The 25,708-nt window shown below is 30.1% G+C and overlaps 1 protein-coding gene across 1 annotated transcript in view; it reads right to left on the bottom strand.

The window, feature by feature from the left end:
* Positions 1–25,708, bottom strand: part of LOC136990143 (hepatoma-derived growth factor-related protein 2-like) — a 59,205-nt gene that overhangs the window by 21,281 nt on the left and 12,216 nt on the right. Inside the window, exons 2-6 of the mRNA XM_067288515.1 lie at positions 19,450–19,526; positions 5,401–5,539; positions 4,172–4,276; positions 765–818; positions 588–656 (exon numbers count right to left, since the gene is read on the bottom strand). Coding sequence (XP_067144616.1) covers positions 588–656; positions 765–818; positions 4,172–4,276; positions 5,401–5,539; positions 19,450–19,526 — 444 coding nt within the window. The remainder of the gene's footprint in view (positions 1–587; positions 657–764; positions 819–4,171; positions 4,277–5,400; positions 5,540–19,449; positions 19,527–25,708) is intronic.

Genomic DNA, 25,708 nt, shown 5'->3' with positions numbered 1-25,708 from the left:
TCCGAATTAAGCAGAATCAACTGTATATATTTTTTAAATTTTTTAAGCCAATTTCAAAGTGATGGCTCTCTTCTTCACAAAAATCTATTTGAATTTTAAATTCAAGTATTTTAGAATAATAAATAGTATATAATATAAATAATAATACATTCAGTTTTGTTTATTTGTTGTAGTTTATCTCAATCATTTTGTAGTATCAAGCTTCTTAAAAATATTGTCATGGTACTGTCCTAAATGACCACCTAGTTCTCCTCTATGGTCACAATTACCATATATGTAATTATTCTTAGAACTATAAGTTTTATAATTATTAAAGCAAAGCAAAATTTTTTAATTACAAATAACTGTACAATACTTTTTTTGGAACAAAAAAAAATTATTAGCCTTCCTTTTGTATCATTAATTTTCCCGATGTTCCTTTTCTTTTCTATATTTAAATTTTATAATTATGTGTTACAAAAATAAACAGCTAATTTTTTTAATACTTAGATAATATAAAAAGACATTATTTTTAACTTGAAGACAAAAGTTTTTACTGAAATAATTTATTATTTTTTTATTAGCTAATTGAAATATATCTTATATACCTTTTTCTCTGTTGTTTCTTTTTCTTCACTGGATTTCTGGGTGGAATCATCTAATTTTATTTTCTTTGTCTAATAGAATAATCACATGGTTTATTTTTAACATATATAATTGGTTTTTATACATTATTTAAGCATTTTATGTATCATAAGTTAAACATATTGATTAGTTTAAATTACCTTGTTTTCTTTATGTTCAGAAAGTTTTCTTTTCCGATTAGGATGCTCAGTTTTCTGAAACCGTATAAATTAATAACATATTAGTTTGTAACATTTTGACTATAGAATAATAATTAATCTTGAATTTTAATCTATAAATAAAAAAACTTATTGCATATCATCAAAAGATGTGAATGTTGTAAACAATATAATAATGTGTATTATGCTTGGTCATTTCTGTATTTATGACATAATGAAATGAAATATATTTTAATTTTAAAAAAAGTTAGAAAACACATGAAAAATAAGTGGAGGAGTTCATCAAAATCATTAAATATGAAATATGATAATTTGAAATGGATGTCAAAAACTCACACAAACACATGAACAGATTTAATCAAGTTTTGAATACTTTCATTTTAACTATTACAAACTTCTTCAGGAATGTTGAGAATGTAATAGAACAAAATTACCTCTATATAAAGAATGTTCCTTTCAATTTGAAAAAACTTTGTTTCATTACATTCTCAACATTCCTGAAGAAGTTTTCAATGTTGTAAGCAAAAGTATTCAAAGTCTGATTAAATCTGTTCCTATATTTGTGTAAGTTTTTAACAACCATAGATAGAAAATATAAATGAATGTTATAAGAGTGTTAATTAAATTTTATTTGATTATACAGTAGAGCGTTATTTATCCGAAAGCCAATCAACTTAAACGTCGGTTAACCGAAAGCTTTCCAGTCTGACTGTGTCGTGCTGAATCAAACGTTTTTGATACTAGATTAACTTCTAAAGTATAATTTTTTTTGTTTGTACAAAATAAAGAAATAATTTTTAACAATACACTAGCCATGATTATTATTATAAAAATTTTAGTTAGGCTTAAAATCGACGAAAATTCAACGTGAAGCGACACGCAACGGAGAAAAATTTCAACATGGGATAGGTTAGTATATTTTTTCGTACATAATTGGTTATCCGAACAACCCTAGTCCCCAATTGATTCGAATAAATGACGCTCTAATGTATTAAATTTGGAGTTCCATAAATTATTATAACTTAATGCAGTATGTTGCATAATGATAGGTTCATCTGCAAATTCATATTTTATAAAAATATGCAAATAATCATTTGAAAAATTTATATTGTTTCATAATCAGAAGTGTAAAGCAAACAATAAGGCAAAAAAATAATTTTTAGCAATTGTTTTTCTTTTAAAAATGCAACATTTTATTGATTTTTAGGTGCTGCAAAAAAAAATAGATCCATTTGAAATATTTTCTAGAGTAGAGCACAAGAATTTCTCATTTATGCATAATCATATCTATACAAGTCTTTAATCTCATGAAAAACATCTGAAATTGAGAAATGCAGCTCAAACTGCTTTGTTTCGCAATTTCAATGTTTTCCATGGCATAGTAGCAAGTTAATGAACATAAGAAGAAATGGCTTGTAAATGTCAGCTTACAAAAAAGGAAAAAGGTCAAATTACAACTTCAAGGAATGTGGAAAGTCAAACAGAGAAATTGTAAAAATTTTAAAATGATCATATAATACAACAATTTTATGTAATTAAAGAATGCTTATGGTATTAAAACATCCCTTGGAAAAATCTGCTAAATTGATTGTTCATCAAAAAAAAGTCAATTGTTAAGATTTAAGTGTGGCTTCACTTTCCTAGGTTCTTTGACACATGAATGAGACATTTAGAGACTAAATCAATACTTGATACAAAGCCACAAAAAACCAAAATACAAACAGCACACTCAGGAAGGAGACAGATGTTCAGTAGAAAGATGGGAAGATCACCAAAAAAAATTGGCATTGTAGTAGGAAGTTCATCTTTGCTGTGGTATGGCAAAGGTATGAGATTATGATATTGTTTGGCTGGCAAAGCCAGGTATAAAATACAACAACTCAAACCTGGCTAAACTTGATACAAAGCCACATGGTTTTTTGGTTTTTTATGGCTTTGTATCAAGTTTACCAAGTTTTGAGTGGTTGTATTCTAAATCAATACTCTCTGGAAACTTGAAGAAATTCAACTCTGTCTTACGAATGCAGAAAAGCTGCCTAAAAGTTAATCGGAAAACCTAAAGGAAAATTAAAATTTGCACAAAAAGTAATGGTTTAGAAAGAAGACTGAAAAAGAGTAATGTTCAATGATGAAAAAAAATTCAATTTAGATGGGCAGATGGCTGGCAAGTTTATTGGCTTGACATGTAGAAAGAAAAACAAATGTTTTCAAAACAACAAGATGGATAGGCTTTGGATGGCACAAAAAACAGATATTAGATTTACAAAATTTTTAAAAATCTATAAAAAAAAAAAAAATGCTTCAACATATTTAAATTTATAACTGAAAAATTTTGTAAATGTTTAATACCATGCAAATTAATTCTGGGCAGTTGTGATGCAGGAAAGATAAAACTCTGACTCCAGCAATAGCCTTCAAGGAAAGGTTGGTTGTGAGGTGTGTACTCCATCAAATGGGAAACTTTACATCATAAAGTAAACATTTTATTATTCTTTGAAATGTTTCTTTACGATATTGGATTTTTTAACTAATTGCATTAACACAATAGATTATCAGTGGTTCTCAAAATTTTTTGGCTCACATTAACTGTAAAACAGGAAAAAATTCTCTGGTTCACTTTACATACAAAATTAGAAATTTATTACTATAACTTAAATTATAAATGGCCGTGTATTATAATAACTGCTACTCTATAGGCTCATAGGTTTATTTCATCCGTGATAACCCTCACGGATGTAATAAAACCTTGTACAAATTGATTTCTTCTCGTATTTAAAATATACTTTCGCAATTTTGTGGATCATTTACTTGGGATACACCAATGTACCTAGGCACACTAAGAACCACTGGACTATCAAAATGTGTTTGATGACCATCTGCTGCCATTTGCATAAGAAATGGAAGTCATGCTTCATGCTTCATCAAAATAATGCTCCAATTCATATAGCACAGTTGACCTTGCAGTTCTTATTTAAACTCCATAGAAAAGCTATGAGAAATAAAAGAGCTGTATGCACAAATGGAAAGCAATAAACTCCACATGTGAAATAAAAGAGGTAATTAATTCTGTCTGAGTGGCAAACCATTAGCATACATTGCACAAAATTTTTAATTTTATGCCAAAGAGGATTTATGAATGATTTTGAAAGAAGAAAAAATTTCGTTATAATTCATATTTATGACTATTTTTTTGTTTGGTGGGTCTATCTTTCTGCAACACCTGTTTTTGCTATTTTGAGTTCATTCTTATAACTATATCTTCTATGGTTGTAATAAATAAAAAATAAAAGCTAAAAATAGTTAGTTGTTCAATAGAAATTTTGTTATTTCAGTGTGGGTCTATCATTATGCAATGTACAGTACTCTGTAAACAAAAAAAATTAGCAAACTTTTTTTGGAGTTTCATCTATAATCAGTTTTGATTCTTCATCATCGCTCTTTTCATTGCTATTATCCTCTGGTTCCTCTTCTTCTTGATCGTGTGTAGATGTTATCTAAAATTTATGATATGTAAAAAATGTCAATACTAAATGTATTGTATTTTTCATAAAAACAAGTAATAAAAACAGCTATAGTATTTCCTAGAATAAAAATGGAGCCAATATGCTGAATCTTGAACCAAACAAAAATAAAAACTTAAAATTCAAATATCACACCATATGATATGTGATGTGTTTTGTTTTTTATAGTCTCAAATTTCTTGCAAAAATGTTAAAAATCTCAAATGGATATAACGATTTAAACATATAATTTTCTAATATATGTTCTATTTCATAATGAACATGAAACTATAATCCTTCACATATATAGATTAATGAACATCGGCTCCATTTATTTTAGAAAGACTATAGAAGCCAAACAAAACACAAGATAATGTCATTATCAATAGCTATATAATACCACTAGTAAATATCACAATTTTTCTACGAAGGAGTCATAAAAGCATGAATTTTTATATTAATCATATGTATTGAAGTACAAATGTACTGTTTAAATTTATAGTAATAAGATTTTAAATTATTCCAAGAATGAAGACACTTCACTTTAAGTCATGTGATTTCAGACTAGAGCATTTCTACTGTGGATGCATATAATTTAATATATATTTGTTTATCACATTTCTGCTTGACTCTGTAAAGTAGATGTAACAATCGAAACTATTTCCCGTTTTCTGGTTCATCAAAGAAATAAGAATTATTTCTTTCAGTTACTTTCAGTTAATTTGGAAAAATTCATAAAATAAAGTCAATCATATGTCAATTCATTTTTACAAATTTTAAGCACGAGTACAACATATATCTTCAATGTCCCACCCAAAGTACAGTTCTTACAGACTTTTCCATAATTGGTTACAAGTGGTCAGATCCAGCAAAACATTCATAATTTTTTCGTAAAAGTAGTGTACTAGTTGTGTAATTACTCTAAAAAGTAATTAGATTTAAGTTAATTAATTAAAAGTATATTTTACGAAAATTTTGGCTGTATATACAGCTAAAGAAAGAATATACTGTTAATTATGTTCAAAAATATGTATAAAATATATAACACATGTTTTACATATAATCATTACTAAATAATTAAGTTTCTCATTTGTAACATATGTATATACATTACTTACAGCTTGATTAGGTGCTTTTGCAGTAGGATTATTTTCTATTTCCCATAATCCATCATTGAAAAATTTTCTCTTTTGTGGTTTTCCAAATTTTTCTTTGTTTTGTTCATAAGGAAATAGGTCTTTTGTTGCTAAAAAAGCTCTGGAAAAAAATTTATAAAAATATTATATAACGTCAAATATAAAAAAAAAATTATCTTATAAATAATTTAACTTTTATATTAATTAGTAGGAAATCTCATTAATCTATATAAATAAAAATGTAAATGTTCATTTGTTCAAAATCTTAAATCTGGGAAAGTTCTTAACAGATTGCTTTGAAATTTTGACATGTTGCATTCAAATATGTGGGTGTTTTTATATTATATAGATGTCAAAATTCCCCCATGGGGGAGAGGGACAAAATTAAGGCATGAAGAACTGGTCTACTATTATTCTATTTCAGATGTGGTTTTTTGCAGTTTTTGATTGTTTTAATAGAGTACGTCAAGAAAATGTACACTAAGGAGAGATCTTTCGAAATCCCCCCCGCGGGGAGTGTTATACATTTATAATAGATACATTTTGAGCCACAGCAACGCGTGGCCAAGTACAGCTAGTGTGAAATAAAGATTTTAGCAATTGAAAAAGTTAGAATAGATGTATCCAGGATTGTAAACAATAATCAGTTTTTATCTGTCTAGCAAGGAAAGCAAGAGAAAACTTTTTAAAAAAAATTATCTAGCAACAAAGAAATTTTTTTATCATGTCTTTAAATCAACAATCCTTACATTTTAAATTATTAGCAATTGTTGACTTAGTGAAAATAAAATATTTTAGGCTGCCTGCTATGGCACTACCAAGCCCAAGACTGCCTGATGGTGTTTATGAATTTTGCATACTGTATTAAATCCAGGTTGGTGTTAGATAGGTTTAATGGTAGGTGAATTCTTTTTATCTGCAAGAGTTACAGTTTTGTGTTGTTATGACGTTTCTTGTTTTTTTTATAGAAAAATTCTCAGTGTGTCTGTATTTGTTTGTAGTGAAAATTTAAAATATCTGTGAGGCCTCATCTTCCATCTTTACAAAGAAGAGTTAGCCTTTCTACAGAGAACATAGATCATGCTTGTTATGTTTTGTTAATGTTTGTGTTTCCTTCGGAGTTTTTCTAGTTGTGTGTGTGTCCAATATGATTCCATATGAATTTATAAGTACTGAAACAATATATGTTGACTGCTTTAAATGTGCATTTTGCATTGAACTATGTTGTTAGTATTGAATCTAATCTATTGTTGTACTCTTTTGTTAGTGTCTATTTGATTTGTGCATGTTCTGCAAATCAGGCCTGGGAGTACTATTTCCCCTCTAAAAAAGGGAGAAAAGTGAGTTGAAATAGTGAATAAAAAGTGAGTACAATAGTGACAAAACAAAGTGAAAACACAGAAGGAAAACTCAGCAAAATAGCAGTAAAAATTGTTATTTTATTTTTATTCTGTTAGGGTTAAACACATTTTAAAAATTTCTGTATATACTGTTATATAGTAGCCACTCGTTATATCGCGCATTTTTGGACCCCCAAATTTTAAAAGCGTTTGAGTCAATAAATTTTAAATTTCTATTTGCAACGAAATACGTCCTTCTACTATTGTCCTTGAAACTACCACTGAAGGTGAAACAATAAATTCGTCAAGAGCATGCAGAACAGGTGGATTGATCGATTATCACTTGTTTCCTTTTGATATAAAAGTTGTTTATTTATTAGTTTTAAGAACTGTCTCCTCATTTACTGTGAATTCGAAATTTCACACGTTTATGTGAATTAACGGTATTGCGTCAATTCACATAAAGGTGTGAAATTTCAAATTCGCTGCATAATATGTAAGGAAAAGATTTCTTTAATTCTGAATGGAAAGTTCTAAAATTTTTATACAGTAGAAACTTTATTTTGCTTCTTAGAGAATTTTTACTCTGTAATTTTATAAATTTTGATGTTCTATTATATATTCAATATTTATTTTTAAAAAATTTCAATTACAGCATTTATAATTTTTATTGAAAAATATAAACTACACGAATTTCTAATAAGCGATTTATATAGTACTGTATAATAAAATCGCAATTGGTATTTTGTTTTTATATCGACAGTATTTGTCTTTCAATGTCATTGTTAAAGAAACAATAATGCCAAATGGACGTTCATGGTATCAATGTTTACGTAAACGTCAATTAATTCGATATAACCACGAATAAAATTCAGGATTGAAAAACTAAGCTTATTTTATATCAGAAACACTTGCTGACGAAAGAATAGCATGTATAATGTGTTTAGTAAAAGCCCAGAATTTTTATTACTCGGTTATATCGCGTTTTTTCTGTCTCCCGATAACGAGTGGCTTCTGTACTTCCAGTAAACCATGAATACTAGAAAAGTCTTTGGCTTCTGTAAATAATCAGTCACGAAAGATGATGTTCTTTTATTAAGATTATTCTAGATGTTTTCAGCTTCTTTCTTTTTCGCTTTATCTCGCTTTTGAACACTTAAGCATCACATCGTGTTGCTTGTACTTCTTTCACATTCTTGCTGTTAATAGCCTTCTCCAGTTTTTTTGTTTGCTGCTTCTAACAAAACTTGGCCAGTCGCATGTATTTCATTTTCTTCTACATTTTTCTGGTTTAAACTCAGCTGCAGTTCCATAATCTTCATGTTACGAACAGCTTTCTTTTGTTGTTCTTCAAAATGTTTCTGTGCTCTTTTTTCCGTTTCTCTTATTCTTTAACTTCTTTTCATTTTCCGACTGTTCTTGATAATTTCTATGCACTGAGGGAGCTAATTTCAGTCGTCCTTTGTAATGGGTACAAGGTGTGGGCTTTGGTCATACATGTTTAGTCTCTCCTTAACAATCAAAAGTGAATTAAGCATTATTTCCAACACTGATGCTCTATCAGGAGAAAGTGTACGGAGTAAAATTGTCCCTCTCTCTCATGGGAACGGGATTTTCAATGCTGATTTCTGTAATTTGGCTGTACTGGGATATTTATCATTATCAGAAACTGTTTATTTTTTAATGCTTCGAGATGTATAAATATTAATTTCAAAATAAAATAATAAATCTGAAATAAATATATTCCAAATAATATAAGTAAAATAATATTTTATTAATGATTTCATAAATAACAAGGAACTTTCTCCTGCAAATGAATAAAAACCAACATCGTTGCAACGTTGTTAACCTTTTGGGAAGCGTGTGAAAATTTTTCTCACAAGCAATCACGTGTTGTACTTTCTACAACACTTCAAATATTTTAATTTATTTGGTAAATTTTATATGTAAATATGAATTTACATTTTCGTTTACTTTTTTAGTCTCTCAATTAATGCATAATTATAATCAGCATAAGAGAAAAGATTAAAAAATGGATATTTCACAAGTAAAGTAATCACACATTTTATGATAATAATACTTACTATATGGAATAATTATACTTGTAGTCAATTTAAACGTACATTTAGGAAGATATAGATTTGATTTAACGTTAACAATATGCTATGAAATCATTAAAATAACTTTATTTAACTCAAGTTTATGAAATTATTTAAAGATAAATCAAGTAAAAAAGTATTTTTGTAAACGACAACTCCATAACCCGATTGTTAATTAAAACCAAATAATCTGCCAAATTATTGGGCTATAACAAGGATAACTAAATGGTCAGAAACGAAATAATTTGTCTAGTGGTAGGAGGTTACGCTACTATCTCGTGTTAATTTTAATAATTATATATTTTGAATTTAAAAGCGGCAGCAGTGTTGTCAGCTTGAGAGATTAATCCCTCCGCGTAGTGTGTTTTCCCCTGCAAAAGGATTTTAGTGATTTTCTTAGAAAACAGCCAAAAACGCAGGGATGCTTAGAATACTTATTTTTAAACTCCGTGGAAGGAAATGCAATTCGGAAGAGGTAGATTTTGGCGAATAATGAAAATATAGCACGAGTACATAACTTTACTCAACACTGGTTTAAAAAATCCCTCTCACTAGGAGAGGGATTTTTTTAAGTGCATAAAGGATTTTTTTTACATACGTGAAATAAATTTTTGTTTCCTATAACCTAACAACACTGAGCAGCAGTTGTGATTTTGAGTCCTGCTCAGGGCCGCATATTTTCTTCCAGAAAATTCATTCCGATAGTCCAATAATTTGGCAGATCGTTTGGCTTTAAAATTATTTTTGATTTGTCCCACATCTTAATTACGCACTTGAAAATGACCAAAAAAGTGAGGAAAGTGAGAAAATGACCTAAAAAGTGAAAAAAGTGAGGATACTTCAGAAAAGTGAGTACAAGTGAGAAAAGTGAGCGACTCCTAGGCCTGTATTGCTCATTTTAGCATTAAAAACTTTGATTAAGATACAATTGTCTGGAAAACAGCAAAAGGTCTATACAGCATTTTTGGATTTACAAAAAGCATTTGATTTTATCTCTATTGAAAAACTTTGTCAAAAATTAAAAGATAATAAGATTGACAAAAAGTTTATAAATGTAAATATCCAATTGTTTGGATTCTACAAAATAAAAAGATGTGGGAGATTTCAATATCAAACTTGCCAATTTTCAAGTGTTCAGGAACTTGAATGTGAAATTAAGCACCAATAGAATAATATTGACAATGACCTACTAAAAAATCTGGTGGTATCAATGCCAAACAGGCTATTTGAAGTGATACAAAGAAATGGAGCAACAATCAACTATTAATCAACAAATAAGCCACTTCTCAATTTTTGTTTTCATGGTGGTTTCATAATTTATTAATGATGAAAATTTAACTTTTGTAAAATTAATAACTAAAATGAGTTAAGATCATTGAAGTAATTATTTAAAATGTGATTATTTATTGTATTTACTTTGTTAAAAATAATATTTGACAATTACACTTTGTTAGTTTGTTAGGATTTGAAATTTAGGTATCTAAATTCAAAGGATAATGAGAGTAATAACATGATAATACAAGAAAGAACATTTCTGAAAATACCTTGATACTATGTGTAGTTATCACATATGATATCAAGGTACAGTCAAACCTGTCTACTATGGAAGAATTGCTTGGTCCCACAGGACCATACAATTCTTCCATACAGGTTTGACTGTACATACAGGTTACCTACTAAGACACCCCTTGATTAACATGATTGATTAATTCCTCGATGCTACCTCATACCAAAATCACGTGTACTCAACCAAACAATCACTAACTGCTAGAACAAATTTCATTTAATGATAAATATTTTTATTTTAACTTTGTCATGAGTAAAAAGTTTTCCATGATAAAAATGAGTAATTAATTTAAAAATAAAATGGAACATTAGAGCTGCCTACCTTCATCAGAAAAAATTATATTCGATCCAGTTCGTTTCCTCCCCCCCCCACATAATGCATGTGGACGTACAATCATCATCATGTTTTACAACCATTTCAAGTAAGGTGTTTCAACAATGCGTCTGTGACACACTAAGATTTGTTGGAAGTTTATGAGTTGTTATTCATCTATTTTTAACAATTTCTACCTGCAATTTTTCTCCATTGACAGTTTTTGGATAACCGGTACATTTTGTATCCTTTAGTTCAAAATTTCTGAATGAAACTTTCAAAACCATATTTGATACTTTTGAAGTTTAAAAGCATCTTCCCCATACACACCACGAGTATTTTTTTATTGTTTGTATAACATTACATCCTTTACAAAACTTAGAAAACATAATATGACCAATAAGTATTTTATCTGCAGATCATCAAACAAAATGTGATGTAAAAAGTTTAAAATAAGCTTGTAAACCAAGAATACAATCTCATATTAGCAATAATATGTTAAATTTCACAACTGCTATAAATAAATCACATATATGTGTTAAGTAAAGACAGCTGTATGTGTCATTAAGCATGGAAAGAGGATGCCGAATTTTCCATTATACGTCCCCCAATTTTCCTTTCTGTTTCCACATTGGACAGGTTCCACTGTATACAGGTTATTTTACATTGTTTTTGCAGAAAATTCAAGGGATAGAAGAAATCTTCCATTAATGACAGGTTTTCACTATATACAGGTTCCATTATAGTTTGACTGCATAATTTCTTTTCCTTCATCTATTATCTATATATATTTTCAAATCCCATTCATTACAGCTGAGACTAAATATTTTCTATATAACAAGTAATGAAGAGATAGGAGCCATTCACAAGCCAAATCGATTAACTTCACATTTCAAAATTTTTTAAATTTTAGTGTCAAAGCACTTGATATACTTGTAACTTTTTATATTCATAATAAGTTTCCCCAATAATAAGGATCAATACCTCTTAATAACAAAATTTTATTGGCCATTGAAAAAAATGTTATTTATTTCAGAAGCCAATCTAATTAACTCCTTACTGTAACGTAAATCGACCAGCATTGCACACTGCAGCATTGCAATTGCTGTGTGCACTGACCAGTGCCTTGTAGATAATGGTAAATTAACAATATTTAATGTTATTTCATCACAAAAAGTAAGTAAAAGAAATTAGTTAGTTACAGTCCAACTGCCACAGAAGTAAGTATACTTGTGAATTATTGAATGATTGTTTTCATTTTAGTGGCAATTGTTTTTAGAAAAAAGGAAAGTTATACCATTACATCAAGATGGATGAAACTAAAACTGATTTGTTTCATTCCTCCTATTAAACATGATTCTTATAAAAATTTAAGAACAAATTGACATGCTGGGACCTCAAATACAGCTGATAAAGAAGACATCATTTATGTTGCTGAATAATCAATTTAAACAAAATAATAACAACAACCACTGTAACATTAACAGAACAGTTATTAGCGAGGTTGCGACCGAAGTTTTCAACGCAAAAACGTGAACATCGGACGTTCATGTTTTTGTGTTGAAAACTTCGGCCACAACCTCGCTACTATTCATTTTTGCGAAAAATCTTTAATAAAAAATGTACGATAATGAATGTGAAGACTGCATTTTATGTTATTACTTTTTTCACTTGCCAAATCAATTAATTCCCTCAATCACACCAACATCGTAATGATAATAACAATTATAGCATATCTATGCTAGCTTGTACACTTTATATGTCATTAAATAAAAGCTACATCTACAATAATACATTCTACAATGTTTATTTGAATTTATATTTTTAAAAAAATTTTAAAAAAGAATGTACAATGGAACATTGCTTAACAAGCATAATTAATTTCAGAGTCTTACTTGTAATGTGAAACACTCGTTAAGCAAAACAATTTTTCCCATAGAAATTAATGTAAAATACAATAATGCGTTCCATGCCAAAAAATATACTCAAATATTTTACATATAACGTTTATTCAAAGAAAATTATACAATAAACATTGCTAAGGAGCATAAATCATCATCTTTTCTTCTAACGCGGAATGAACCAACCTAAAATGCAAATTTGATTTGCAGAAAACCAAAAACAATCAGATAATTTTTTCCTATAAACACACCAAATGATATGCCAAATTCTTGAGCTATGCAAAGGCTATAATTAAATATTAGAAATTAATTAATTTGACTAGAGGTAGGCAGTTATGTTTCCATATCGTATTAAATTTAAAATTATAAATAATTAATTTTTAATTTAGAGATTGCTGGAATTTAATTTGGAATCAGTCATTAAATTTAATACGAAATGGCAGCATAACTGCCTACCTCTAATCAAATTAATTAATTTCTAATATTTAATTATAGCCTTTGCATAGCCCAAGAATTTGGAATATCATTTGGTGTGTTTATTATATAACAGGCTACGTTGTTGATGTTTATATGTAATATGTGTGATCACAAACTACACTAAGATGCTAGCGGAACAAGTGCTAAACACAAACTAATGGAGCATGCGGACAATCCGGGACTTCCCCTCTCCTGGTCACTCGTTATGCAAAACATCATTCGTTAAGTGAGTCATTTTTTAACAATTTGTTTTACTCATTACGCGAGGTGCTCATTAAGCGAGGTTCCACTGTATATTATTTTGTCATTTTTCTCCACTTTTTGTTTTATGTAGTTAATCAATTTGGCAAGTGAGCAGCACATATGATGAATGGATAAATGCACATGTCAGTGTGGTGAACAGATGTCAGTTTTTCATATACACTCATTGCCATAAAAATTAGCACACCAAAAAAGGAGTTGTTAGAATTGAATGAAATTGTACAGTACAATGTGTAAGTGTAACTGTAATGTAAGGAAATGTCAATAATCAATCAATTGTTTATTTGTTATGGCTTTCACCTTTACAAAGGGGTTACAGAACTCTTAGCAACATTATTAATACAAACATTGTTATACATAATTGTAAATAGATAATTGATATAACTTAAATTAGTAAAACTATGTTAACATGTTTAATGAATAACAGAAAATTTATAAATTTTTATATAACACTAGCTGACCCGGCCACGCGTTGTTGTGGCTCAAAATGTATCTATTATAAATGTATAACACTTCCCCCGTGGGGAGAATTTCAAAAAATCCCTTCTTAGTGTACATTCTCTTGACGTACCCTATTAAAACGCAATCAAAAACGCATCTAAAATAGTATAATAAAAGCCGAGTTCTTCACAGTAAGCCTTAATCCCGTCATTTTTCCCGCTGGGGAATATCGAAAAATCCCTTTTTAGTGTATATTCTGTTCACGTAACCTATTAAAACGCAATTAAAAACGCAAAAAACCGCATGTAAAATAGTATAATAGAAGCCGAGTTCTTCACGGTAAGCCTTAATCTCGTCCATCTCCCCCCACTGGGGGGAATTTCGACATGTATATTATATAAAAACACGTGCGTATTCGAATGCAACGTTGTGTCAAAATTTCAAAGGAATCGGTAGGAACAAACGAACGTTATATTTTATTTATATAGATAATAGAAAATGATCTGCTTCAGTCCATTCTCACAGAAAAGCAAACTTAGGTCGTCGGAAGTTAGCGCCATCTGTTGGACATAAAAGCCTTAATCCATATATAAATATATTTTTGAAAGGGGGGAAATGGTGTAGGGGTATGAAAAATAGATAGTAGCCGATTCTCAGACCTACTGAATATGCATATGAAATTTGGTAAAAATCGGTAAAGCCGTTTCGGAGGAGTAAGGTAACTAACATTGTGACACGAGAATTTTATATATAAGATTACAGAACTTAGATTATCATTGTATAAATAAAACATATTAAAATCAGTTTTCAAAAAAATATCCTTCAAGTATTCAGTGTATTCACAAGATACAAACAAATGATTCTTAACATGTTCAAAAATTCTGTTACATAGAGAGCAAGTTGAGTAAGCTGATATATTAATTCTATGCCAATTTAATACAACAGTATAGTTATTAAGTTGTAATTGTATTATTAAAGATTTAATCTTATAATTTAAATTTGATAACAGATAATATTGAGGTGTCCACGGGGAAGATAGAGAAGTTTCAAAAAAACTACACTTTTGCTTGATATAAAGAATATCTTGAGCCCAGTATTTATCTTTTAATGACTGGAAAAGTTCAGCTAGAAAAGGTTTTTTATCGGGAAATTGAGTATAATAAGCAATTGAATAACCTAAATCAGGTAATAAAAATTCGACTAAAGAAGGCCAAATTATGACCAAAGAATTATTACCTATTAATTTCAATTTATTATAGACCATCTTTCTGAGATCAAATTCTGATAGCTCTAAGATTTATTTTAAACCAGTATCTAAAAATAGTCAATGCTAAACATACAGCCATTGGAAGTCAACCCAATTTGAATCTTAAAATGGGTCCAGGCACTGAATGATTAATGTGAAATATCAATCTGATAAATCTCAGTTGAGTCTTCTCTAATTTATCAACAAAAAATGGACCCCAAATAGGAAACATAAATCTCAAACTTAAGCATATCAAGGAATCAAGCGATCAAAAGTATGACTTAATAGAAGACTGCTTCATTCTAACCACGAACCTTATTAGATTAGCAAGTTGAAGTTTATATTTCAAAAACAATTTGTCTAAGTGAAAAGAAAACGAGCCCTGTGGAGTAAAATAAATACACAAATATTTGTAAGACGAGACAACCTCTACCTCAGAGTTGGATAAATAAAATTTATCAGCTTTTCCCTGTCCAAAAAACCATTACTTTGGATTTAGCCTCATTAATAAGTAATTTATTAGACTTACAATAATCCTGTAGAAGGTTAAGTTTTCTTTGAAGGCTAATAGGGAGGTGAATACAAGAATATTACAATGTTGTTGGCAAACTTAGCAATTACTGATTAATTATTATGCCTTTGTGTCCTTTTTAACTCTATTTAAAATTTATTTTGTATACTAGTACTTTCTATATATTAACAGGACTTATTATACTGGATTCCAGTATAATTCCAGTATAATAAGTCCTGTTAATATATAGAAAGTACTAGTATACAAAATAAATTTTAAATAGTTTAGCAATTACTGCTTCTGAGATACAACAATTGACTTCAATTTGAAAAATGGTATCAGAAAACAATTGTCTTATAAGGTTAATAAAAGAAGAAGAGATACCTATCTGATAAAACTTTGGCCATGAAATATTGTAATGCCCTTGACAAATCAATGAATCCAACATATAATTTATTTCATTTTTTAGCTAAAACTAATTGCAAAATTCCAAGAAAAAGAAATAAATTGTAACCAACACCTCTATTCGCTACAAAAGCACTCTGGCTAAAGGAAATAATATGAGACCACAAGCCAAAGTCTCGGAAGATTAATCAATAACGCAGAAAAAAATTTTCCTAATTACACCGATTAGCGATATTGGACGATAATTCAGAGGATCAGAATGATTACCCTTCTCATATACCGTATTTTATGGACTATAAGACGCACTTTTTTCTTCGAAAAATTGCCTCCAAAATTCAGGTGCGTCTTATAGTCCGTAGCGTCTTATAGGTATTTTTTTTTTTTAAATTGCTTAAAAATTAAGATGCGTCTTAGTCTGTAGCGTCTTATAGTTCGTAAAATACCATATCATTTTTAAGCAAATATTCTTCCAAATAGTAGGGAAAAAATAATTAGTTTTAAAATTATTGAATAAAAATCTTAAATCATTTATAGCATTTATTGAGAGAGATTTAATCATCTCAGCCTTAATATTATCCAGGCCAGGGACTTTATTATTTTTTAAAGATAGCACTACAAATTGCAGTTCATCGAAGGAAAAATTTTCATCAAGTAATGGATCCATATTGTCATCAGTACAAATGGACAGTACAGCCAATGATGGTCCAGAGAAATATGTTTTCAAATAATCTGACCAATCACAAATAGAAATGTTGTTATGTGCAAGTTTGTTAGTTCTAAATCTATTAACAATCTTCAAAAATTCAGCAGAGTTTTTAATTTGCAATATCTGAAAGTTAATCTTATTCCAAAAGTTTCTTTTTGGCCTTACAGAGAGATTTAAAATTTTTGTTTGGATCTTAATCGCCTAAAAGATCATAGAGCACAATTTTTATCTTTTATCAGTCGTAAACAATCAGCATCAAACCATGTCAACAAAAGATGAATAAAAGGATAAAGAATCCAAGAAGAAGCTGCTTTTAAAATCTTCATATCTCTTGGTAACGTTAAACAAATACTTATCTGAACATGAAGGTCTCCATAAATAACGACAAATTTCAGTAGGCAATTCCTTAGTGAGAGGAAGTGAATCAAACTGGAAAGCAATAGAAACTGGGAGATGGTCAGAATCAAATTTATTCAAAACCTTAGAGTCTATTATATTATCGACTAATTCCGAGTTTGTAGCTATCAAATCAATAACTGATTCTCCCAAAGTGGAAATGAATGTAAAATTGGGAGGGAAATTGATAATGAAACAACCATTTAAAAGAATCAAACCAAAAGATTTAACTAAGTTCAAAAAATTCCTTCCCCCATAGTTAAAGATCATATCATTTGATTCTCTAAGGTTATAAAAATTTAAATTAGAACCTGTAAATTATGTATCTATTTCAGAAGCAATTCTACCATTAGAATCACCCAGAATCAAAATGTTGTTGTCTTCTTTAAAATCAAGAATCAACCTATCAAGATAATCAATGAATCATGTTTATTAATAGAAATATAAACCAAGATGATTAAAAGTCTAGAACGATCATTAAACAAAAGTGTATCAAATGTAAGTTTAGTGATAATAAAATTATCAGAGAGATGACAAATTTCCAACTTACCAAGTTTCCGAGAAACTACTAAGAACAAACTACCAGATGGTCTTCCAGGTCCCTCAGGTTTGTGATCGAAAGATTCAGTAAAATAAAACTGAGGATCTAACATTGAAAGAAAGGTTTTCATCTAAGATATCATCCATAATTCAGCTATATCAATAATATGATATGAAAAGACAAAATCAACAAAACTCCTATCAGCAAAATTAGTATATAACAGGGATGGCGAACCTGTGGCACTTAAGAGAGATCATCTGGCACGTAATGTATCATATGATTTCTGTCTTTTTCAACTATCCTTTCTGTTTATCACCTGATCATCTTTTTTTTGATCAGATTTTTTACATTTATTCGAATTAAAGCGTATTCGTTTAATTTCTTTAAATATCATTATTCGAAGTCTAGGACACTGGCACGCACTGACATCTTTAAAGCTAAGTATGCTTACAATATGGCACGCGGACTCAAAAAGGTTCGCCATCCCTGGTATATAATAAACCTTGACTACTCCAAGATAAAACCTTTAATGTAAAAAAATTTTCTGAGCAAGGGATAATCAGGTAAAGTTTTTAATTTTTGTCCATTTAATGATCCACCAACTTTCCTGGTAATAAAAAAGGTTCAATCTTCGTCATCTCGTTATTAAGTAGGTCAAATGTAAATTTATCTCTATCAATTGTTAAACAATCAGCTCTCATGAACACAGATTTACCTGTCGCCTTAGCCTCTTGATAAAAAGAAACAAGATTTATTTTCCCAATTCTCAATCTCCAATGTAAATCATCAAAAAACTTTACCCTAAAACATTTTTCCTCGTTTGGATGTTATGTACATTTCAGCAAATCAGTTTTTTATCAGAGACAATGTCAAATTCAGCCACCACCAAATTATTTTTTGAAACTATTTTAAGATCTTTCACCAAAATAGAGTCACCATTGGGTCTTTTAACAGATGACAGAATCTTGGAAACCAAAGACAGAACTTCTGACGAATTACCCTCCAATCCAGCAATAACAATATTATTTCTCTGACATTCATTAGACGATGAAAATGAACCTAAAAAATTTAAGGTGCAGTGGGCTGTGTAAAAATATTAAGCGGGCTGCGAGTTGGACATCCCTGCCTTATACCATTACATGTTTCAGCCATTAAAAAATGGTCCTCCTCATAAGTATATTGAAGATATCACTAAATTAAAAACCAATTTAAAATATAATTTTAAAATTTACAAAGAAATAATCACATATTAACATTTAGTGTTTAAATTATTTTAATTTAGTGACATCTTTAATATAAATCTGAGGAGAACCATTTTATAATTGCCAAAACATGTAATGGTATAAGGCAAATGAAATTAAGCTCCTTTTAAATGTAATGTCTTTTTGAGTGAATGGAATTAATAAAAAAACACATTTGTGATTTTTTCTTCTTGTCCAGAATTGTAACAACATAATCCTTCATCCTTATCATACTTCAAAAATTTCATTACAAAAAGTTTTTGATATTAATACTCAACAGAAATATTGCATAATGAATTATAATATTAAAATTAAATCTGCATAGCATTTCATAGCAATCTTTATTCATTTCACAAATTGCATTCTGAAAAATCAGAATACAATTTCTATTTTTTTTAAATTTTTACTAAATTGACATAAATAATATATAGTCAATATTTATAAAAACATAAGCTTTCAAAATATATCTTATTTAAATTTATTCAAAGAAACAAAAATAAACAATAACAATAATAAAATAAAGGAAGAGAAGGCCACTTAATATATGCTGCTTATTAATTAATAACCTCAAGTGTGATTATACTTACGTCTCATAAGTTCCAAAGAAAAGAATTGGAAATTTATTAGCTGGAACTTTTTTGCCAGGTGGTGGTTCTTCTTCAATCTGTAAATATTTACTTTATTAGCATAGTAGTATATAAAATTTACAAATACATTAATTGTAAATACAAAAGTTGGTTGTTGAAACAGAAATAGTGTTTCATGTTACAAAATTTGTTTTCAAAATACTTACTTAAGGTTAAAAAAACCTAATTATTTACAATCACAATTTATTGTTATTTTAAAACTAATATTCAAATCCAGCAAGTATCTTCATTAAATTAATATTTTTGGTTTCTTTAAATCCATCTTCAGGTTAACAATTTAACATGAAACAAAACACATTCAAAATATAGAATTTAATTTATAAAGAATGTTTATAAACTAAATTCTATATTTTGACTGTGCTGTTATTAACTTAAGGATAGTTTTGAAGCCAAAAACATACATTTAATAAAAATATCTGCTGGATTTGAAGATTATATTATTATTTAAGTTTCTTATGTATAATTTAATATAATTTTCTTTTGGGTATACAGTCAAACCTGTTTTTATGCGGGGGATAGGGACCGCATTAAAAAAAACGCATTAAAAAAAATCTCACGAAACTTCACGAATGGCTGTAAATAATAGTTTTCGCAACACAATTAAAAAAATATTTTTTTTATGCGGTCAACAGGGACCGCATAAAAAAGTCTCACATAGAAAATAACTCAAAACCGTACGAAATAGAATTTATTGACAACAGATGTCAGCACTTGACTGCATCGTCTGGTCTATCGTCTGTTTTACATATTTTTGTCCAGGTGGTGTTTTGTTGACTTAAAAAGTAAATTATTTCATTTTTCGCATATTCATGCAATAATATTACTATAATAAGTGCATTTATGCTATAATAAGTTTATTTAGCTATAATAAGTCAACGTGAGACATGACGAATCGCACGAGACTAGTCGCCAACTATACCGCACAAATTAAAAATTCGCATTAAAAAAATCGCACAAATAAAAATCGCACATAAAAAGAGCGCATAAAAACAGGTTTGACTGTATTAATGTTTCTTAGGTAAGTTAAATATACAATGAACTTAATATTTTGTAGCTTTATCATAATTATGGCAGAAATAAACAATATGGAAGACCTAAACTCCTTACATCTAGAAATGAAAAAAAAGTTTTTTGGCTACTGACGGTTAACAAGTTGTCTGTCAGAGAATCAGCATCAACATTGCCAATTGCAGTTTCACCAGCAACTGTATGGAGATGCATAATCATAAAAATGCCAAATTTACAAAAATGGCTGCCAAACTGAAATTAACACAATTTCACAAAACATTACATTAAAGTAGACCAAAGACAAGATGACATGGAAACAGGAGTGGAAACAAATAGTCTTTTCAGATGAAAAAAAAATGAAATTTGGATGGACCTGACAGTGTAGTCACTACTGGCATGATTTGAAGAAGAATGAAGAAGTCAGAATAAGCAGACAGCAAGGTGGGAGCTATGTGATGATGTGGGCAGGATTTGGTTGGGGAGGTAAACAGACATTGTATTTATAGAAGGTAGAATGAATTCAGAAAAGTATCAAAAACTGTTGTATCAAAATTTAATAACTTTTGGATCACTTATTAGACAAGAAAACTGGCAATTCCGACAGAATAATGCTGCCATTCGTGCATCAAAGTCAACTAAAAATTGGTTTGCTGAAAAAACAATTAATGTAATTAATTGGCCATCACAGAGCCCTGATATGAACCCTATAGAGAATGTTTGGGGCATTATGAGTTGTTTTGTTTATGGCCAAAACAGACAATACAACACTGTAAAGGAACTGAAATTAGCTATCATGGATTGTTGGGAAAATATTAAACAACAACTTCAAAAACTAGTAAAATGTATGCTTGATAGAGTATTTGAATTAATTGTCGGAACGTAGTGACGACTAATACTTGACTTCGTGCATTCCTTGTCCGCAGAATAACTCTGGAATGAGTTGTCCGATCTTGATGAAATTTTCTACGACGACTCATCATCACTCAAGGATAAACTGATTAAAATTTCAACTTTCAAAAATGATCCGTTTTTGTAGAACTGGATATAGGTGTTTTTCTTCAGTATGGATCATTTTTGAGAGTTGAAATTTTAATCAGTTCATCCTTGAGTGATTATGAGTCGTCATGGAAAATTTCATCAAGATCAAACAACTCATTCTAGAGTTATTTTGTTGACAAGGAATGCATGAAGTCAAGTGTTAGTCGCTTCCTGCACGCACGTGTAGAAGCGCCATCTGGTGGTCGGAAAATATGACAAGCATTAAAACGGTAATTTTGAAAGGTAAATGTTGTCGCTAACTGGACACACAACAAATATAAAGAATTTTTATAGAATAATAAGTTTAAAAAACCATTCTTTTTAAAACATGGAGCAGCAGCTATCAATATTGATGGCTTTACGATCTATTCTTTCCTTCGTCTTCCTGTCGTTAGTACGAAATTTCGATCTCTAAATGGAGAAGCTGCGCAGAGATTCCAAATTGAGATGAAGTCGCTCAAATTCATCATCATCGATGAAATGTCAATGATTGGTGCAAGAATGCTTTACATGATCGAGAGAAGATTGAGAGAGATAAACCCCGGGAAAGATGAGCCTTTTGGTGGATTCTTTATCTATTTGTTTGGTGATTTTCGTCAGCTTCCTCCTGTTAAAGATACTCCTCTCTACTCGAGTGTTTTTTACGATGTAGTGTCCCAACAAGGTAGATTCGCATTTGATTCTTTTGAGAAGTTCATTGAACTTAGTAATTCTCATAGACAAAATAGCGCAGATAGTTCCTTCACAGATGTCTTACAACATCTAGCTTCGGGTGATTTCTCTGATACAGATCTGAACATTCTGACGACAAGAAATGGAGCCTATTTATCCAGAGATGAACTTGATCGGTTCCAAACGGCAGTAGAGCTATATCCAACAAACGAGCGAGTTAAACAAAGCAATGAAGACTACTTGCAGTCAACTGGATGCCCTTTTGCTTATATCAGTGTTTCTCAAACTTTTTCGTCCGCGACCCCCTTTTGCACTTAAAAATTTCAAAGGACCCCCGAAGAATGAGTATGTGTAGAAAAACATCCCGGAGGGAGAGGGGTTAATTTAAATTCAGGACGAGTTAATTTCTTTTGTTTAATTAATCTATTCCATGTTGAAATTTCTCTCCGTTGCGTGTCGCTTTGCGTTGAATTTTTGTCAATGTTAAGACTAACGAAATTTTTTAAAAAATTATTTCTTTATTTTTCACAAACAAAATAAATATATTGAAAAATATAAAAACAAAAAACATTATATTTTGGAAGTTTATCTAGTCTCAAAACGTTCCGATTCAGCACAATACAGTCCTCAGAAAAACAAGCATAACTTACCATTCACGATGGGAAAAAGTCTCATTCAAATATTGGCGCGTCCTTAAGTACCCTCTCATGGTCGCGCCAGGCTGCCAGCTAAAAACGCATATCAACTAAAATAATATTGGAGTATCCCAAGACATAGCCAAATATTGCAGCACCACAACACTAGCGGAAATTCAAATTTGCCGACGGAAACGCTTTCGGTTGCTCGGTTTTCAGATAATCGACGTTCTACCTAAGTCGACTTGCATACAGACGCAACGCTGCTAGCGAACATCGTTCCAAATGACAACGCTGTTCTATCATAGTTTAGGTGGAAAGTGGAACTCGGGAGATTCCCCAATAGCGCACAAATTTATGAATATCATATTTAGGTTCGTATTTAAATATTTATATTGTTTTTATTTATGTGCGCAATTTATTTAAGTAAAAATTATTTTATATATTTTTTATTTCTATTATTTCTAAACATGAATCTATAGTAAATTTATAAAATATTTGAAAAAAAAAATTGATTTGGCATCAATTTTAAGCGACCCCCCAAATATTTTTCACGACCCCTTTAGGGGTCGCGACCCCCACTTTGAGAATCACTGGCTTATATAGCAGGGGTGGGCAAGCAAGAGTTCAGTGGGAGCCGAAATGTAGGTTTTGCAAAATGCATGGGAGCCGCAGTTCTGTACTATCGTGGTGGATAGTATGGTAAGGTCGGAAAGGATAGCACTTTCAGCAAGAGCCACATGTAGCTCAAAAAGAGCCGCACTTGCCCATGCCTGTTATATATCATCTGAAAACACTCCAGATATTGCCCTGCCTTCGTCCAAAGATGACTCAAGCTCTTGGTCTCTCGGTCCCTCCAAGTTTTTGAATCTCTCAGTTAATACCAGAATCATTCTAAGAGTCAACTTATGGGTGCAAGAAAGTCTCGTCAATGGTTCACTAGGAACTATACACTACATTATATATGTTCCTAATGCTCGTCCTCCAGCTCTTCCTCTGTTTATTTTAGTGGAATTCGATAGCTATCAGGGACCTTTCATCTATGATAATCTGTTTCCAATAATCCCCATAACATGCAGTTCGAACGATGGCAGTATATTGCGATCTCGTAGACAGTTTCCCCTTACCTTAGCATACTCGATGACTATACATAAATCACAGGGATTAACTCTTCCAAAATCAAAATAGATATAGAGAAAAAAGAAACAGCTATCGGTCTTACCTATGTTACATTAAGTACAGTGAAAAAATAACTGACATAGTATTTTTAAAGAGTTACAGTAAAGATTGCAACGAGTCAATCTGTAAGTCCAAGGCCTATAGTGAAAGACAGAATTCCGTGAGACATTGGCATAGCAATTAATTAATGGCTTATTCTGACCTTATATTTGTACCTTTAAATGATCCAATAGAAATCATATATATTGTTGAGAACGAATGATTCTTTGTTTCTTTTTTCCTCATAATCTAGAAAATAAAGGTGCAAGCAGCTTCGTTCCGACTACACGCTGATGTAGCGTTACATAACTAGTTAAATCAAATGGTGGACCTACAAAATATTGAGACATCACAAACCATTCTTTTATGCACCTGTGTTTATACTTTTGAAACAATCAAAAATTGAAAATCTGTGATAATTTTTTTTGTAATTGTCAGATAGCTCTAAAAATTTCAGAAAATGTTTAAATTGATGTTGTAAACAACATACTAATACAATAAATACATTACTATTGTTAATGTTTTTGTTGTTGAAAAAAGTTGGGTGTGTTTATAATTTTGAAATAAACTGTAGTGCTCTATAACAAAGCTCTGCCAAATATACAGAGGAATCTCGCATAACAAGGAAAGCAAATTGTGAATCTGCTTTGCTTGACCTGACCTTTCCATGATGAACTGACTTTTTAAAATTCCCTTAAAACATGAAAAAATATACAATGGTGCCTTGACATATGAGTTTAATTCATTCCATGACAGAACTCGTAACTCAAATTACTCCTATATCAAATCAATTTTCTCCATTGAAATGAATTGAAATGCCATTAATCCGTTCCAAGCCCCTCAAAACACCGCAATTCTTTTGTTACATGTTTTTAAATAAGAAAAATGTACTTATAAAAAATGAATATTGTATAAAAATACAATAGAATATACTGCAATAAACAGATTTTGCAGATGTTGTGGCATTCACTGCTTAGATACAGAAAGAAAAGATGGAAAATTTGAGAAATGAGAGACAGTGGCACCGCACACAACATGGAAGTGAACTAATGTCTATGTCACTCGATCATGTTTTTCTGTAAGCTAACTTGTCAGATATTGAAAGAGTATCAAAATGATGAAATTACAGCAGTTTTTCATCTTATTTTTCTTAATCTGTGGTTTGCTGTGGCATTTGCTGCGCCAACTAGCAGTGGAATATCTGAAACTGGCTTGTAACCCAAATTTTAGCTCTCAACTCAAAACAATTAAAAATAATAGCACTGTTTAAAACTGGAGCAGAGACAAACAGATGTCTTTTTGCTTTTCCTTGTAAAATATTTTCAATTTGTGAAATTTTCCTGTACAGTAATTTTCATATTAATTAATTAAATTGAAGACAAAGTTTGTCAAAACAGTCACTTTTCTATTCACTAATATTCTGGAATACATTCCATAATGATATCCTTCCCTTTTACAATATTTTAAATATTTTACAAAGCTTCATTACGAGAGATCAGTTTGAAATCTACATATTACCAGCATTTCTTTCAATCTATAAAAATTCAAACAATAGTATGGTCCTAGGCCATATGGATGTTAAAACATGAAGACATCAGTTTGTCTCCTCTCCAATTTTAAAAAATGTT

The sequence above is a fragment of the Centruroides vittatus genome, unplaced genomic scaffold (genome assembly GCF_030686945.1).
Source record: "Centruroides vittatus isolate TY-2023 unplaced genomic scaffold, ASM3068694v2 scaffold_861, whole genome shotgun sequence".
In the NCBI taxonomy this organism is placed as follows: domain Eukaryota; kingdom Metazoa; phylum Arthropoda; class Arachnida; order Scorpiones; family Buthidae; genus Centruroides; species Centruroides vittatus.
This window is presented reverse-complemented; position numbering and strand designations above follow the sequence as displayed.